The sequence below is a fragment of the Urtica dioica genome, chromosome 2 (genome assembly GCF_054948205.1).
Source record: "Urtica dioica subsp. dioica isolate 48M chromosome 2, U.dioica_male_clone48M_v1_H2, whole genome shotgun sequence".
NCBI lineage: Eukaryota > Viridiplantae > Streptophyta > Magnoliopsida > Rosales > Urticaceae > Urtica > Urtica dioica.
The window spans coordinates 23,974,964-23,992,944 of record NC_142757.1 but is presented as its reverse complement, the minus strand read 5'-3'; the positions used below and the strand labels follow the sequence as shown (position 1 = coordinate 23,992,944).

The window sequence follows — 17,981 nt, the reverse complement described above, 5'->3', positions numbered from 1 at the left end:
TGCCTAGCGACGAAGGTTCCTAATGCCCCGAGCCCACCGCGGAGGTCGTGGAGGACCCCGAGTCTGAGGCGGGAGGCTCGACCGCTCCCCTCCCTGACGTGGGGGGTATTAACCATATACGCTCTTATGCTATCGTATCTTTTGTTGTTTGCGTTTATTGTTATTGTTGTCACCGTTTTCCGGACAACGATTTAGAAGCCACAGGCGGTTAGACCCAAGGCCGGACCAAGTGGCCTCGCCTGGGCTCGAGCGTGTCGGACCTGGTTGCCCAGATCTTCCCTTGGCTGTCGATGGTGTCTGAGCTCGCCGGGGTACCTGGAAAGGATGAGAGAACCGTGAGCTAAGAAGGGAAAACAGAGGGAGTGCCTCTGTTTACCTCTCCGACGCTCAACATTAGTGGGATTGAGGTGGAGAATAGGGGGTTTAAGTGTTTAGGGGCCGAGACTTGAGAGAAACGAGCGAAAGGTGAGTTCGGCAGCGTTTCAGTCCTCAAACTTGGATTACCTGGAGAAGGCGAGAGGCGCCTGTATTTATAGGCGACCAAGGGGCTATTGACGTGCCCCTTGGTTGAGGATAACATGGGTTCGGCCCTTGGCCGAGGATAGCATAGGGTGGCGTCACTGGTGGGCCCCTCGGTTGGGGATAGCATGGGCTCGGCAGGGGATAACATAGACTGGCACTATTGACGTGCCCCTTGGCCGAGGATAACATAGGCTGGCGTCATTGGCGTGCCCCTGGGCTGAGGACAACATGGGCTGGCGTCATTGGTGGGCCCCGTGGCCGAGGATAACATAGGCTCGGCCGAGGATAGCATAGGGCCGAGGATAGGCCTGTGAGGCCGAGGTCGAGCTCGCGAGGCCGAGGTCGAGCTCGCGAGGCCGAGGTCGAGCTCGTGAGGCCGAGGGCGAGCTCGTGAGGCCGGGGTCGAGCTCGTGAGGCCAAGGTCGAGCTCGTGAGGCCGAGAACGAGCTCGCGAGGCCGAGGGCGAGCTCGTGAGGCCGGGGTCGAGCTCGTGAGGCCGAGGTCGAGCTCGGTCTTGGGCCGAGGCCACTGGGCTGGCCCTTGGCCGAGCCGGCCCAAGAGCCAATTAATGGACAGGGCAAGTCTGATTGCTTTTTTGCCTTTGAATAGCTTCGATCGGGGTCGGGCCGATAACATTAGCCCCCCGAGTTTATCGTCGAGTGAAGCTTGTGCGGTAAACTCAAGATTCCCATCATCGCCGCCCCATCGAAGCGACCCATCGCGAAAAAGGTTCGACCCGAGCCTCCTTCACTATTTATTTTCCCTTCTCTGGTTTCTTTTCGTTTTTTGCCTCGCTACACGTGCCAATGGTCCCCACCAAGCACCTGTCGGGGCGTGGGTCCGTTGAAGATGACCTCTTCCCTCTGCTCGTGGATCAAGATGTAAACCTAGATGATCTTTGGGCGCAATTCTCACCCCCTGTGGATACCCAAAACGCAGCGCCCCCATCACCGCCTTCGGGCAACGGGTCGGTTGAGATGGCTGGAGGCGCTCCTCGTTCGGTCGATGCGTGGCTGGCCGACGCGGAGGAGGGTACGCGCACCGGAGTCGTCCCCAGAGGGGACCCCGAGGTCGTCGGGGACGCGCGCGGCCTGGGGGAAGGTGCGCCCGCCGAGGCGAGTCCGCGCGGAGGTGGGCCAACCCCCGTCGGCCTTGTCTGTGCTGGAGGTGTTGCCGAGAGAGGCCCAAACCGCGCTGGTGGAGCGCCCGCCTTGGAAGGAGTCGCGTCGGCCGAGCCGGGCGCAGGGAGAGTCGCGCCGGTCCTGGGCGGCGACGCTGGGACTGTCTGGCAGGCAAGCGGCAGCGAGGGAGGCCCGGGTACTCTTGGTCCGGCCTCCCCCGAGGAGGGATGCGTCGGTGGAGGTCGATCGGAGGCGGGCGGCGTTGCTGGCGGTAACGCCGGTGCTAGAGACGAGGAGCGCCGGCCGGACAGCGCCGGTCAAGGGGCGGCGGCCGAGGCGCTGGTTGCCCTAGCCCTAGGGGTCGGTGGCGTCCCACCTGGCGAGTCGGGCCGTGCCGCCAGGCCAGGCGCAAGCGCTAATGGGCCGGGCGAGAGCCCAAGGAGCCCGGGTGGCCTGGGCGCGCGAGGGGACTCTCTGGACCGGCCGGGCGCCGACGGTGGGCCCGCTGCCGGGCCGGACAAGGGGGAGACAGGGCCGGCTGGCTCGGGCGGCCGCCGTGAGGGGTCTGCAATCCGTGGTGACCTGGACTGCTCGGGCGTTGATGTCCCCAGCTCGCTCTCGGTCGTTAGCTTCGCGAGTTTGAGGAAGCGTTACGGCATCCCGGACTCGGTGTCGATCCTGAGGCCGTTGCCCGATGATTGCCCGACCCGTCCTCCGAAGGGACACGCGGCCATTCACGAGGCGAGTCTTCGCGGGGGGCTACGGTTACCCTTCCAGCCGGTGATCCAAGAGCTATTGATTCGGTTGGGGGTGCACGCGTCGCAGATGTTTCCGTCCTTCTACCGGGCGGTCGCCGCGTGCCATATGATGCTCTACCGCGCGAAGAAGCGGGCAGTCACCGCCGACGATATCCAGGATCTCGTGGTCGTTCGCGGGGTCCCGGGGAAACCGGGCTTCTACTGCGCGTGCCCTCGGAAACGCATCTCCATCGTTACCAAGGTTACCTCGAAGCACCGGTACCCTTGGGTGTGGGTTTCTGAGTCGGCCTTTGGGTCCGCGCCCTTAGCGTTAGGGCCCGCGGTCGACTTTCCCTCCGTCGGGGACGTAGAAGATTCCGAACTTGTATCCGTGATCAAAGCGATCCCGGATTCGAGGCGGCAGGGGTCACTGTTCGAGTCCCCGTACCTCATGGCGAGGACCGGGTGGTTCGTGCCTTGTGGCAACGTCCCTCCGTGCCTCGGTCTTGGCGTGGAGGTTACGGAGGACCCTGTATCAGAGGCGGGGGGTTCGTCCACCCCTCCCCCTGACGCGGGGGGTACTATCCGTTCACACGCTCTCGCGTTATCGCGCTCTTTGTTGTATTACGCTTATCGTGTGTATTCTAACTTACTGCCGTCTCTCTCTCTTTCAGATACCATGCCCAGACGACATCGGCCGCGCACGCAAGTGCCGAAAGTGGCACCTATCGCTGAAGCCACGACCGCGGTTTGCCTCCGAGCCGAGGTTCGCCGCCGAGGGTCGCCGCCGCATGCGGGGAACGAGGCGATCTCTTCTAACAAGCGATCGTCGTCGTCGACTTCCTTCGGGCCACCCTCCGGCCACAAGCGCGCCCACACATCGACGGTGCCGGATAGCATGGATTCGATGCTCCTGGCGGAGGCGGCGGAGCTGAGGGATCAGTGCTCCCGAGGGATTCTTGGGACCTCTCTGCGGGACTTCAAGGGTTTGCTGACGGCAAGCGATCTGGAGCATTTCCAAAACGGGATCGGCGATGCCCGAAAGGTACGATACGCCTGCTTATCTCATGCGTAACCCTTATGCTTACTTCGATTATACGTATATCGCTTGTCTCTGCAGATGCTCGCACGTCAAGAGCGAAGCGGTCGCATTCTCCGGGACCTGCTGCGGCGCATGCAGATTATGGAGAAGGACAAGGAGAGCACGGCGGCCGCCCACGCTGACGCTCTAGCGGGAGCCCGTACTGCTCGAGAATTCCAAGCACTCGAGGAGGAGCTGAAGCGAGCTCGCGAGGAGTTGGCGACCGAGAAATCGCTTCGCACGGCCGGGCAGGCGTCTCGGGAGAAGGCGGAGCAGGCGGCCGACACCTTCTTAGGGGAGACAAAGAAGCTCCAGGCGGCGCTCTCGAGTCGGGACGAGGAGCTGAACATCGTCCACGCCCGGCTGTCAGCGAGTGAGATCTCCCGGCTCAAGACCGAGAGGGAGAGGGATACTTTGCGGGCGGAGGTGCAGATCCTTGCCGAGGAGAAAGACGACGCCGTGCAGTCCAAGACGGACCTGGAGGATGACTGGGACCTCGCGCTGGAGGCGGCCCGCTATGAGGCAGCCAAACGGGTCCGAGACGCGACCGTGAAGGAGAACGTGTCTCGCGGGACCACGTTTTCCTTCTTCGACGTCATGTTTCCTCCTCTGGACGACGAGTCGCCTGAGGATGACCTGCGTACTCAAGCCCCCGCGGAAGCCGCCCAGTCGGCGAACCTTCAACTCGACGGAGAAGTCATCGGTGGGTTTGGCGCCCCCTGCCCCGAGGAAGACGAAGAGCAGATCGACTTCGGCTCGGAGTAGCCGGGTTTTCTTCGGTTTTCCGCGAACTTGTTTAGCGCTTGCATCATGCATTCTTCCGGAATTTTGTTATGTCTTTCTTCCGTTAGAAGTTTGTCGTGTTCTCATACTTTTCTTTTTGGGTTGTTTGTACAACATTGTTCGCCTTAGTCAGAGCTTTTCTGTCTGTTATGCGTCTTATTTTCTCGACTTGCCATGCTTAGCGTAATCGATTCGCGCGTTGTGATTGGTGCGTGTCTCACGAGCCCGGCTTGCCTTACCTAGCATAACCGGTTTGCACGGCTTACTGCCGCACTTGGCGGCGAAGCTTCCCGCGGACGCTGGCTAGACCAGATTCCCCCGGCGGGTGCGACCTTCAGCCATTCATTCGTGACTCGTCGCCTGTCGGCATGTGCGAGCTGGGTGGCCGTCGCGCTCGTCTTCCGGCGAGTACGTTACCTATCGGCGTGCGTATTGGGACGAGCTTGCAGTTCCCGGTGAGCGTGGTACTGGTCGGTACGCGCGTCACGTTTTGGGTTTTGACTGCCGAGATCGACGGTCCGGTGCGCGGACGCGATCTACCGACGCCCCCATTGCCTATCAAGAGCGTCGCGCGGGGATTGGAGGTCCGCTGCGCGGATCCGACTTGTTAATCTTTAGCTACCTTTCGGTGCGTAAAACGTGTCATTGTGCAAGCCCGACTAGACGAGGCGATGAGCTCGGCTAGACGACGTGACGAGTTCGACTAGGCGGAGTGACCAGCTCGCAGTGACGAGCTCAACTAGGCGAAGTGACGAGTTCGACTAGGCGAAGTGACGAACTCGACTAGGCGAAGTGACGAACTCGACTAGGCGAAGTGGCGAACTCGACTAGGCGAAGTGGCGAACTCGACTAGGCGAAGTGGGGAACTCGACTAGGCGAAGTGGCGAACTCGACTAGGCGAAGTGACGTGTTTGACTAGGCGAAGTGGCGAACTCGACTAGGCGAAGTGACGAGATCGACTAGGCGAAGCGATGAGCTCGACTTGGCGAAGTGATGAGCTCGACTAGGCGAAGTGACGAGCTCGACAAGGCGAAGCGGCGAGCTCGACTAGGCGAAGTGACGAGCTCGACCAGGCGAAGTGGCGAACCCGACTAGGCAAAGCGGCAAACTCGACTAGGCGAAGCGACGAGCTCGACTAGGCGAAGTGACGAGCTCGACTAGGCGAAGCGGCGAGCTCGACTAGGCGAAGCGACGAGCTCGACTAGGCGAAGCGACGAGCTCGACCAGGCGAAGTGGCGAACCCGACTAGGCGAAGCGGCGAATTCGACTAGGCGAAGTGGCGAACCCGACTAGGCGAAGCGACGAGCTCGACTAGGCGAGGCGACGAGCTCGACCAGGCGAAGTGGCGAGCACGACTAGGCGAAGTGACGAGCTCGACCAGGCGAAGCGGCTAGCTCGACTAGGCGAGGCGACGAGCTCGACCAGACGAAGTGGCGAGCTCGACTAGGCGAAGTGGCGAGCTCGACTAGGCGAAGTGACGAGCTCGACCAGGCGAAGTGGCGAGCTCGACTAGGCGAAGTGACGAGCTCGACCAGGCGAAGTGGCGAGCTCGACCAGGCAAAACGGCGAGCTCGACTAGGCGAGGCGACGAGCTCGACCAGGCGAAGTGGCGAGCTCGACTAGGCGAAGTGACGAGCTCGACCAGGCGAAGTGACGAGCTCGATTAGGCGAAGTGGCGAGTTCGACCAGGCGAAGTGGTGAGCTCGACCAGGCGAAGCGACGAGCTCGACTAGGCGAAGTGATGAGCTCGACTAGGCGAAGTGACGAGCTCGACAAGGCGAAGCGGCGAGCTCGACTAGGCGAAGCGGCGAGCTCGACTAGGCGAAGTGACGAGCTCGACAAGGCGAAGTGGCGAACCCGACTAGGCAAAGCGGCAAACTCGACTAGGCGAAGCGACGAGCTCGACTAGGCGAAGTGACGAGCTCGACTAGGCGAAGCGGCGAGCTCGACTAGGCGAAGCGACGAGCTCGACTAGGCGAAGCGACGAGCTCGACCAGGCGAAGTGGCGAACCCGACTAGGCGAAGCGGCGAATTCGACTAGGCGAAGTGGCGAACCCGACTAGGCGAAGCGACGAGCTCGACTAGGCGAGGCGACGAGCTCGACCAGGCGAAGTGGCGAGCACGACTAGGCGAAGTGACGAGCTCGACCAGGCGAAGCGGCTAGCTCGACTAGGCGAGGCGACGAGCTCGACCAGACGAAGTGGCGAGCTCGACTAGGCGAAGTGGCGAGCTTGACTAGGCGAAGTGACGAGCTCGACCAGGCGAAGTGGCGAGCTCGACTAGGCGAAGTGACGAGCTCGACCAGGCGAAGTGGCGAGCTCGACCAGGCAAAACGGCGAGCTCGACTAGGCGAGGCGACGAGCTCGACCAGGCGAAGTGGCGAGCTCGACTAGGCGAAGTGACGAGCTCGACCAGGCGAAGTGACGCGCTCGATTAGGCGAAGTGGCGAGCTCGACCAGGCGAAGTGGTGAGCTCGACCAGGCGAAGCGGCGAGCTCGACTAGGCGAAGTGGGAAACTCGACTAGGCGAAGTGGCGAACTCGACTAGGCGAAGTGGCGAACTCGACTAGGCGAAGTGACGAGCTCGACCAGGCGAAGCGGCGAGCTCGACTAGGCGAAGCGACGAGCTCGACCAGGCGAAGTGGCGAACTCGACTAGGCGAAGTGACGAGCTCGACCAGGCGAAGTGGCGAACCCGACTAGGAGAAGCGACGAGCTCGACTAGGCGAAGCGACGAGCTCGACTAGGCGAAGCGACGAGCTCGACCAGGCGAAGTGGCAAGCTCGACTAGGCGAAGTGGCGAGCTCGACTAGGCGAAGTGACGAGCTCGACCAGGCGAAGTGATGAGCTCGACCAGGCGAAGTGGCGAGCTCAACTAGGAGAAGTGACGAGCTCGACCAGGCGAAGTGGCGAGCTCGACTAGGCAAAGCTACGAGCTCGACCAGGCGAAGTGGCGAGCTCGAATAGGCGAAGCAAGGAGTTCGACCAGGCGAAGTGGCGAGCTCGACCAGGCGAAGTGGCGAGCCCGACCAGGCGAAGTGGCGAGCTCGACCAGGCGAAGCGGCGAGCTCGACCAGGCGAAGCGGCGAGCTCGACCAGGCGAAGTGGCGAGTTCGACCAGGCGAAGTGACGAACTCGACTAGGCGAAGTGACGAGCTCGACCAGGCGAAGTGGCGAGCTCGACTAGGCGAAGTGACGAGCTCGACTAGGCGAAGTGACGAGCTCGACTCGGCGAAGTGACGAGCTCGACCAGGCGAAGCGGCGAGCTCGACTAGGCGAAGTGACGAGCTCGACCAGGCGAAGTGGCGAACCCGACTAGGCGAAGCCGCAAACTCGACTAGGCGAAGTGGCGAACCCGACTAGGCGAAGCGACGAGCTCGACTAGGCGAAGCGGCGAGCTCGACTAGGCGAAGTGACGAGCTTGACTAGGCGAAGTGACGAGCTCGACCAAGCGAAGTGGCGAACCCGACTAGGTGAATTCGACTAGGCGAAGTGGCGAACCCGACTAGGCGAAGCGACGAGCTCGACTAGGCGAGGCGACGAGCTCGACCAGGCGAAGTGGCGAGCACGACTAGGCGAAGTGACGAGCTCGACCAGGCGAAGCGGCGAGCTCGACTAGGCGAGGCGACGAACTCGACCAGGCGAAGTGGCGAGCTCGACTAGGCGAAGTGACGAGCTCGCCCAGGCGAAGTGGCGAGCCCGACTAGGCGAAGTGACGAGCTCGACCAGGCGAAGTGGCGACCTCGACTAGGCGAAGTGACGAGCACGAGCAGGAGAAGTGGCGAGCTCGACCAGGCGAAGCGGCGAGTTCGACTAGGCGAGGCGACGAGCTCGACCAGGTGAAGTGGCGAGCTCGACTAGGTGAAGTGACGAGCTCGACCAGGCGAAGTGACGAGCTCGACTAAGCGAAGTGGCGAGCTCGACCAGGCGAAGTGGTGAGCTCGACCAAGCGAAGCGGCGAGCTCGACTAGGCGAAGTGACGAGCTCGACCAGGCGAAGTGGCGAACTCGACTAGGCGAAGTGGCGAACTCGACTAGGCGAAGTGACGAGCTCGACCAGGCGAAGCGGCGAGTTCGACTAGGCGAAGTGACGAGCTCGACCAGGCGAAGTGGCAAACCCGACTAGGCGAAGCGGCAAACTCGACTAGGCGAAGTGGCGAACCCGACTAGGCGAAGCGAGGAGCTCGACTAGGCGAAGCGACGAGCTCGACTAGGCGAAGCGGCGAACCCGACTAGGCGAAGTGACGAGCTCGACTACGCGAGGCGACGAATTCGACTAGGCGAAGCGGCGAATTCGACTAGGCGAAGTGGCGAACCCGACTAGGCGAAGCGACGAGCTCGACTAGGCGAGGCGACGCGCTCGACCAGGCGAAGTGGCGAGCACGACTAGGCGAAGTGACGAGCTCGACCAGGTGAAGCGGCGAGCTCGACTAGGCGAGGCGACGAGCTCGACCAGGCGAAGTGGCGAGCTCGACTAGGCGAAGTGACGAGCTCGCCCAGGCGAAGTGGCGAGCTCGACTAGGCGAAGTGACGAGCTCGACCAGGCGAAGTGGCGAGCTCGACTAGGCGAAGTGACGAGCTCGACCAGGCGAAGTGGCGAGCTCGACCAGGCGAAGTGGCGAACTCGACTAGGCGAAGTGGCGAGCTCGACCAGGCGAAGTGGTGAGCTCGACCAGGCGAAGTGGCGAGGTCGACTAGGCGGAGTGGTGAGCTCGACCAGGCGAAGTGGCGAGCTCGACTAGGCGAAGTGGCGAACTCGACCAGGCGAAGTGGCGAGCTCGACCAGGCGAAGCGGCGAACTCGACTAGGCGAAGTGACGAGCTCGACCAGGCGAAGCGGCGAGCTCGACTAGGCGAAGTGACGAGCTCGACCAGGCGAAGTGGCGAACCCGACTAGGCGAAGCGACGAGCTCGACTAGGCGAAGCGACGAGCTCGACTAGGCGAAGCGACGAGCTCGACTAGGCGAGGCGACGAGCTCGACTAGGCGAAGTGACGAGCTCGACCAGGCAAAGTGGCGAACCCGACTAGGCGAAGCGGCGAATTCGACTAGGCGAAGTGGCGAACCCGACTAGGCGAAGCGACGAGCTCCACTAGGCGAGGCGACGAGCTCGACCAGGCGAAGTGGTGACCACGACTAGGCGAAGTGACGAGCTCGACCAGGTGAAGAGGCGAGCTCGACTAGGCGAGGCGACGAGCTCGACCAGGCGAAGTGGCGAGCTCGACTAGGCGAAGTGACGAGCTCGCCCAGGCGAAGTGGCGAGCTCGACCAGGCGAAGTGGCGAGCTCGACTAGGCGAAGTGACGAGCTCGACCAGGCGAAGTGGCGAGCTCGACCAGGCGAAGCGGCGACCTCGACTTGGCGAGTTGACGAGCTCGACAAGGCGAAGTGGCGAGCTCGACTACGCGAAGTGACGAGCTCGACCAGGCGAAGTGACGAGCTCGACCAGGCGAAGTGACGAGCTCGACTAGGCAAAGTGGCGAGCTCGACCAGGCGAAGTGGTGAGCTCGACCAGGTGAAGCGGCGAGCTCGACTCGGCGAAGTGACGAGCTCGACCAGGCGAAGTGGCGAACCCGACTAGGCGAAGCGACGAGCTCGACTAAGCGAAGCGACGAGCTCGAGTAGGCGAAGCGATGAGCTTGAGTAGGCGAGGCGACGAGCTCGTCTAGGCGAAGTGACGAGCTCGACCAGGCGAAGTGGCGAGCTCGACTAGGCGAAGTGACGAGCTCGACCAGGCGATGCGGCGAGCTCGACTAGGCGAAGTGACGATCTCGACCAGGCGAAGTGGCGAGCTCGACTAGGCGAAGTGACGAGCTCGACCAGGCGAAGTGGCGAGCTCGACTAGGCAAAGCGACGAGCTCGACCAGGCGAAGTGGCGAGCTCGACTAGGCGAAGCAACGAGCTCGACCAGGCGAAGTGGCGAGCTTGACCAGGCGAACCAGGCGAAGTGGCGAGCCCGACCAGGCGAAGTGGCGAGCTCGACCAGGCGAAGCGGCGAGCTCGACAAGGCGAAGTGACGAGTTCGACCAGGCGAAGTGACGAACTCGACTAGGCGAAGCGACGAGCTCGACCAGGCGAAGTGGCGAGCTCGACTAGGCGAAGTGACGAGCTCGACCAGGCGAAGCGGCGAGCTCGACTAGGCGAAGTGACGAGCTCGGCCAGGCGAAGCCGAAGTCCCAACAATCCGTTAGCCCCCCGAGTTTCTCGGGTACTCGCACAGAAGACAAGAAATTGTTACAAAATAAAGCAAAGGTTTCGAAGCGAAGTGTAATTCGATTACAACGTTGAAATAGTTAAAAAAAAATTGCATTCCCAGGCTGTTCGGCCGTACTTGAGATTTAAAAATGTCATTTCAAAAATTGAAAATGGAATGACATAACAAAACATAGAGTAAGCGGGAACGGGCGTCTATTGGTAGTACCGCCGAAGGTGTTCCGCGTTCCAAGGTTGCGTGAATACGAGTCCTTCCAGGTTCTCGAGCTCGTACGTGCCGTTGTTGATGGCTCGGAGCACGCGGTATGGACCTTCCCAAGTGGGGCCCAAGACTCCTGCCCCTTGCACTTTGATGTTTTGGAACACCCTCTTGAGGACGAGGCTTCCGTCGGTGAACTGCCGTAGCTTGACCTTGGAGTTGTAGTATTTTTCGACCTTCCTCTTTTGTGCAGCAAGGCGGGTGAGCGCGTTCGCCCTCCTCTCATCTATGAGGTCCAGCTCGAGCCTGATCGCGTTGTCGTTGGCGGTTTCTTCGTATTCCTCGATGCGCAGGGTCGGCAGCTTGGTCTCGACGGGTACCACGGCCTCGACGCCGAACGCGAGAGCGAAAGGAGTTTCGCCGGTCGCGTTTCGCGCGGTGGTTCGGTATGCCCACAGGACCATGGGGAGCTCGTCGGCCCAAGCCCCCTTTTTCTCCTCCAGCTTCTTTTTCAGATTCTCCTTGATCGTTTTGTTGACCGCCTCTACCTGACCGTTGGCTTGAGGATGACGGGGGGAAGAGAAAGTCTTGCTAATGCCCAACCGCTCGCATACTTCTCGGAGGCGCGCGTTGTCAAACTGCTTTCCGTTATCGGTCACAATCGACGCGGGAATCCCGAAGCGGCAGACAATGTTCTTCCAGATGAAGTTCGTTGTGTTTGTCTCGGTGATCTTTGCCAGCGGTTCGGCCTCTACCCACTTCGTGAAATAGTCGATTGCCACGATCGCATGCTTGTATTGCCTCGGAGCCATAGGTAGCTCGCCGATGAGATCGATTCCCCACTTTGCGAAGGGGCGCGGTACGATGATCGGACATAGCGGTGCCGGTGCTTGGCGCGGGATGTGGGCGAACTTTTGGCATTTGTCGCAACTTTTGGCCCACTCGTGGGAGTCCTTTTTCAAGGTTGGCCAAAAATATCCGAGCCTTAGGAGTTTCAATGCCAAAGACTGTCCGGCGGCATGGTTTCCGCACACCCCCTCATGCACCTTGCGAAACGCCCTCTTCGCCTTGACCTCGGTCAAGCAGCGGAGGAGGGGCGTGGAATAGCCTCTTTTGAACAGGTTGTTCTCCCTCATCGTGTACTTCGGCGCCAAGCTTCTCAGCTTTTTGGCCTCCTCTTTGTCTCCGGGGACGACTCCTCGCTTAAGGAATTCTACGAGCGGTGTCATCCATGAGGGAGGCGGAGTCTCGTCAACTACCCCTACGTCGCCTCTCGAGACGTAGGGTCGGGTCAGCACCTCGATCGGGACGCTGCCTTCGCCCTCCTCGTCTATCCCGGACGCGAGGCGAGCTAGGGCGTCAGCGTCGATGTTCGCTTCTCGGGGGACTTGGACGATCTCGAACCATGACAGTGCCTCTAGGTTCTTTCGGGTTTTGGATAAGTACGCGACCATGTTTGGCTCTTTAGCGGCGTAGTCGCCCTTAACCTGGTTCATGATCAACTGCGAGTCGCAGTGTATGCGCAGGTTTTGGGCGCCTAGCCTGTCTGCCAGCTCCAAGCCAACGATCAGAGCCTCGTACTCCGCCTCGTTGTTAGAAGCCTTGAACTCGAACCGCAGGGCATATCTCAGTTTTTCCCTATCGGGATTTGTGAGCACAACGCCGGCGCCAGCCCCCCGGGCGTTGGACCTCTTCCTTGACGGCTCGCCGTGGTCGTCCTCCTTGTCTTTTGTGCCCTTACTACTCTCGTCGCCCTCGCCGGTCGGGGCCGTTGTGAATTCGGCGATGAAGTCGGCGAGGGCCTGGCCCTTGATGGCGGTTCTTGGTTGGAACTCGACCCCGTACTCGCCCAACTCTTGGGACCACACGGCCATCCGAGAGGAGGTCCATTTTTGAAGAGCCTTCTCGATGGGATGTCCCGTGCGGACCACAATGGGGTGCGCCTGAAAGTAGGGTCGGAGTTTTCTCGCTAATGACAAGGGCGAGGGACAATCTCTCGATTTCCGGGTATCGAGTCTTGGCGTCGAGGAGCGCCTTGCTAACATAGTAGACCGGCCATTGCACCTTGTCTTCTTCGCGTATGAGAATCGCGGTCACGGCCCTGTCGGAAACCGCGAGGTAGATGTAGAAGGTTTCGCCATTCTTTGGCTTTGCAAGGAACGGGGGGGAGGCGAAGTAGGCTTTCATTTCACGGAATGCTTCCTCGCACTTCTCCGTCCACTTGAACCCGTCGGTCTTCTTTAGTGCCTTAAAAAACGGTTGGCACTTGTCGGTGGCCTTGGACACGAATCGCGTTAGGGCGGCGATCCTTCCTGTCAGACTCTGAACTTCTTTCACTTTCTGCGGCGACCTCATTTCTAAGATCGCCCTAATCTTCTCAGGGTTAGCCTCGATCCCGCGGTGGCTAACCATGTAGCCCAAGAATTTTCCGGACTCGACTCCAAAAGCGCACTTGTTGGGGTTGAGCTTCATCTTGTAGTGTCGCAGGATCGCAAACATTTCTCCCAGGTCTCGAACGTGGTCGTGGATCTTGAGGCTTTTGACGAGCATATCGTCAACGTAGACTTCCATGGTTTTGCCAATTTGATTGGCGAACATTCGGTTTACCAACCTTTGATACGTCGCTCCCGCGTTTTTGAGGCCAAAGAGCATGACCTTGTAACAGTAGAGTCCGCGGTTCGTAACAAAGGTGGTCTTGATCTGGTCTGGCTCGTGCATGCGGATCTGGTTGTAGCCTGAATAGGCGTCCATGAAGCTCAACAACTCGTGGCCCGCCGTAGCGTCCACAAGCTGCTCGATCCTCGGGAGGGGGAAGCTATCTTTCGGGCAGGCCTTGTTGAGATCCTTATAGTCGATACAGATCTGCCATTTCTCGTTTGGCTTCTTGACCATCACCACGTTGGACACCCACTTGGGGTGTTCCGCCTCCCTGATGAAGTCGGCAGCGAGAAGTTTGTCGACCTCTACACCGATGGCTTGGTATCTCTCCGTGCTGAACGTCCGCCGCGGTTGGACGCGTTCGGCCACTCTTTTGTCGTCGTTGAGACGGTGAACCATTATCTCAGGGTCGATCCCCGGCATGTCGGCATGTGTCCACGCGAAGATGTCCTTGTGCTTGCGGAGGAAGGTGGCGAGCTGGTCTCGGACTTTGGCCGGGAGCTGGGCGCCTACCCTGACCACCTGGTCGGGTTTGGTGTCGTCTAACACGATGGGAACAAGGTCGTCCGGTGTCTCCACCTTTCGACGCTCGACATCGTCTCTCTGGTCCAGTTCTCCGAAGATTTCTCCTTTCCCCATTTCGCACGGGAACTTGTCCCCGAGTTGGAAGACGGTGCTCACCATTTTTCCCTTTTCTTTCTCGTCCACGCCTTGGATGTAGCACATCCTCGCCATTGATTGGTCTCCCAACATTATGGCTATCCCTTTGTCCGTCAGGAACTTCATCATCAGGTGGTAAGTGGAAGTGATGGCCTTCAACCGGTTGAGGGTCGGGCGGCCAATTATGACGTTGTAGGCGGAGGGTTGGTCCACGACCAAGAACGGTACGATGTGGGTGACCTCGAGCCCCCCGGTGTCCCGAAGGTCACCGGGAGTTCGATGGTTCCCTCCGTCATGACCTTCTCCCCGGAGAAGCCGAAGAGCGGAGTCGAGATCGGGGTCGGTCTCATCCCAGATAGCTTCATCCTGTCCAGCGCTGCCTTGAAGATTATATCGGCGGAGCTCCCATTGTCGATTAGGATTCTCCGGACGAGGTTGTTGGCGACCGGGGCTGAGACGACTATCACGTCGTTGTGTGGGTGGAGGACTCGCGCCGCCTCTTGGCCAGTGAAGAACATGGACTCGAACGGGGCCGGAGGAGGAGCCTCGTACGTGTGGTTGATGTAGTGCGCTATTTTCCCTTGGGAAACTTCCCTCACGTACTTCTTCCTTTGCGTGCTCGAGTCTCCAAACTCCGGGCCGCCCATGATTGAGCCCACAACGTGCAGCTGTGAGCTCTCCGGTTCTTCGATTACCGCTCGGTCCGTGACGGTCACCGTCGCCGGACCTTTCCTTTCTTGCCGCGGGCGCTCTCCGTGCGCCGCGGCCGTCCCGATCGTTCTATGGACGTACTCTTTCAGTTTCCCATCTTGAATCAGGGCCTCGATCTGACGCCTGAGTTGATAGCATTCGGATGTCAGATGCCCGTGATCTTGGTGGTATTCGAAGAACTTGTTTCGATCCCTCTTTGCAGGATCCTTTGTGAGAGGAGTAAGGCTCCCTAGCTTGTCGCGGTGCAGAGCCAGGATCCGCTCCGGTGGGGTGTTCAAGGGGGTGAACGTCGAGAACTTTCGGAAGCTATCGACGTGTGCCGGTCTCGGCCCGGGGAGGGAGCGGCCGTTAGGGGCCTGGCCTCCCTTGTTCCTCCTCTTTCGAGGGTCGGGACGATCTCCGTCTGGGTTGTCGCGGCGTCGACTACCTTGTCCCCCTGACTTCCGGCCATCTTGGCCATCGAGATAGTCCTCGATTCCTATATACGTGCGGGCTCTTGTCATCAGCTCTGCCATGCTTCACGGGACCTTCCCTACAATGGACTTGAGGAAGTCGCTCGTGCGAACTCCTTCAGTGATCGCCGTGATGGCGTCCTTGTCGTCGAAACCCTCGACTTTGTGAGACTCCTCGGTGAAGCGAGCGAGGTATTGCCTCAACGTCTCGTCTCTCCCTTGCCGAAGGGAGAGGAGGTCGGTCTTCGACTTCTTTTGTGCCACGAGCGTGGCGAATCGGGCTAGGAAAGCCTCCTGCAAAGCCCGGAAGGATGGGATGCTCCCGGGTCTCAAGCTCCGGAACCACTCAAAGCCCGACCCCGTGAGGGTTAGGCTAAAGCTTGGCATAGGGTCGCGTCCGGCTGCCCTTGCATTGTCATCCATGTCTCGTAGTGTTGGATGTGGAAGTTCAGGTCAGTCCGCCCATCATAGGGAGGGATGGATGGCAATTTGAAGTTCCCCACGCAAGGTTGCGCGAGGATTTGCGCGACGAAGGGAGAGTATGATTCCTCGATCCCCCCATATGGCCTCTGCCTCCCCGACTCCCTCATCTCGATGATTTGGTTTTGGAGGCTCTGAATCATCGTGACCATGTCAAGCCCGTTAGCAAGGCTGACCGCCGGAGCCACGGGAGTCGCTGGCTGGGACTCGTTGGACGCTTGGTCCACGATATTGGCCTGAGGTTGGCCGAGAGTTGAGCCTTTGGCGGAGATCTTCCCCCCGGGAGTTTCTCTGCGCCGTCAAGCGCTCTCTAAGGTCCACGCTCGGCGCGTGGTGGGGCGAGTTCGCCCTTGGTCGGGCCGCGCGGCGAGCGCTTCGGCTATCGGCCCCATCATTGCCCAGAGTCGCTCTCTCCTTGGCGAGGGGCCGTGTCCGGCCGCCTCTTGAAACCGAAGGGGCGAGTCCCTGGGAACGCGACCGTGCCTGTCGTCGCGCCGGACGCGACGGGTCGGCCAAAGCGCCATTGGGCCTCTCGGACCGTGAATGGGCGAGGCTAGGAGTCGCCTCATCGGTCCTCGACACCCCCACATAGTCGGGGTCGGAGTCGTTATGGGCGGATCGATCCTCGACATCGTAGCCGAGGAGATCGGCAATGAGCGAACCGTCAACGCCGGGACGGTCAAGGAGCTCCGCAAGCCGCCGGGCCCTGTCCTCTCGGAGCTCGGCCTCGGGGACGTTCACCGGGCCTTGGGGCTGGCTCTCGCTATCGCGAGGTTGTCCTTCAAGACGGTGTGCGAGGCGTCGGAGACTGTACCTCGAGGTCGTTGCCCGAGTACCCGCGGAGGTAGTGGGAATGTGACTCATCGTTCAAAAGTCGGGGTGAAAGTGGTAGAGGGAATGTGTCGTCAAGGTCGAGAGATCCCCTCCTTCTAGCGCCAAAATGTTGTCGCCGTTTTCTGGACAACGATTTAGAAGCCACAGGCGGTTAGACCCAAGGCCGGACCAAGTGGCCTCGCCTGGGCTCGAGCGTGTCGGACCTGGTTGCCCAGATCTTCCCTTGGCTGTCGATGGTGTCTGAGCTCGCCGGGGTACCTGGAAAGGATGAGAGAACCATGAGCTAAGAAGGGAAAACAGAGGGGGTGCCTCTGTTTACCTCTCCGACGCTCAACATTAGTGGGATTGAGGTGGAGAATAGGGGGTTTAAGTGTTTAGGGGTCGAGACTTGAGAGAAACGAGCGAAAGGTGAGGTCGGCAGCGTTTCAGTCCTCAAACTTGGATTACCTGGAGAAGGCGAGAGGAACCTGTATTTATAGGCGACCAAGGGGCTATTGACGTGCCCCTTGGCCGAGGATAACATGGGTTCGGCCCTTGGCCGAGGATAGCATAGGCCCGGCCGAGGATAGCATAGGGTGGCGTCACTGGTGGGCCCCTCGGCTGGGGATAGCATGGGCTCGGCAGGGGATAACATAGACTGGCGCTATTGACGTGCCCCTTGGCCGAGGATAACATAGGCTGGCGTCATTGGCGTGCCCCTGGGCTGAGGACAACATGGGCTGGCGTCATTGGTAGGCCCCTTGGCCGAGGATAACATAGGCTCGGCCGAGGATAGCATAGGGCCGAGGATAGGCCTGTGAGGCCGAGGTCGAACTCGCGAGGCCGAGGTCGAGCTCGCAAGACCGAGGTTGCTCGTGAGGCCGAGGTCGAGCTCGTGAGGCCGAGGTCGCGAGGCCGAGGTCGAGCTCGCGAGGCCGAGGTAGCTCGCGAGGCCGAGGTCGCTCGTGAGGCCGAGGTCGAGCTCGGTCTTGGGCCGAGGTCACTGGGCTGGCCCTTGGCCGAGCCGGCCCAAGGGCCGATTAATGGCCAGGGCAAGTCTGATTGCTTTTTTGCCTTTGAATAGCTTCGATCGGGGTCGGGCCGATAACAGTTATGTTCTGACTGACTGATGCCTTTTCCTTTCTTTTGCAGATATCATGGTTCGAAACCGATCGCACGCGCGAGAGCCGAGGGTAGAGCCTACTGCTGAAGCTCTGGCCGCGGCTCATTCCCGAGTCGAGGCTCATCGCGGGGGATCGCCAGTGCGGGCGAGGAACGAGGCGATCTCTTAGAGCAAGTGACCATCGTCGTCAGTCTCCCTCGTTTCGCCTTTCGGCCGCAAGCGCACTCACACATCGGCGGCGTCAGGTGGCATGGATTCGATGCTCCTAGCGGAGGCGGCGGAGCTGCGAGGCCAATGCTCCCAGGGAATCCTCGAGACCCCTCTGGGAGACTTCAAGAGTCTGCTAACGACAAATGATCCCGACTACATCCAAAACGGAGTCCGCAATGCCCGAAAGGTATGGCCAGTTTGTTTGACCTATATGCGACCCTTGC

At 60.6% G+C, this 17,981-nt stretch overlaps 1 protein-coding gene across 1 annotated transcript; it reads left to right on the top strand.

The window, feature by feature from the left end:
• Positions 1–3,276: 3,276 nt before the first annotated feature.
• On the top strand, positions 3,277–17,716 carry LOC149404201 (uncharacterized). The gene is made up of 3 exons (XM_089607445.1): positions 3,277–3,425; positions 3,501–3,621; positions 17,577–17,716. Exons 1-3 carry the CDS (start codon positions 3,279–3,281, stop codon positions 17,714–17,716), a joined length of 408 nt encoding a protein of 135 aa, XP_089463571.1. The 5' UTR covers positions 3,277–3,278.
• The last annotated feature ends 265 nt before the right edge of the window (positions 17,717–17,981 follow it).

Coding starts and splice junctions, on each gene's coding strand:
- LOC149404201 (XM_089607445.1), top strand. CDS start 3,279: ATGGATTCGATGCTCCTGGCGGAGGCGGCGGAGCTGAGGGATCAGTGC. Junction 3,426..3,500: donor GGATCGGCGATGCCCGAAAG/GTACGATACGCC, acceptor TTGTCTCTGCAG/ATGCTCGCACGTCAAGAGCG. Junction 3,622..17,576: donor TGACGCTCTAGCGGGAGCCC/GTACTGCTCGAG, acceptor TTTCTTTTGCAG/ATATCATGGTTCGAAACCGA.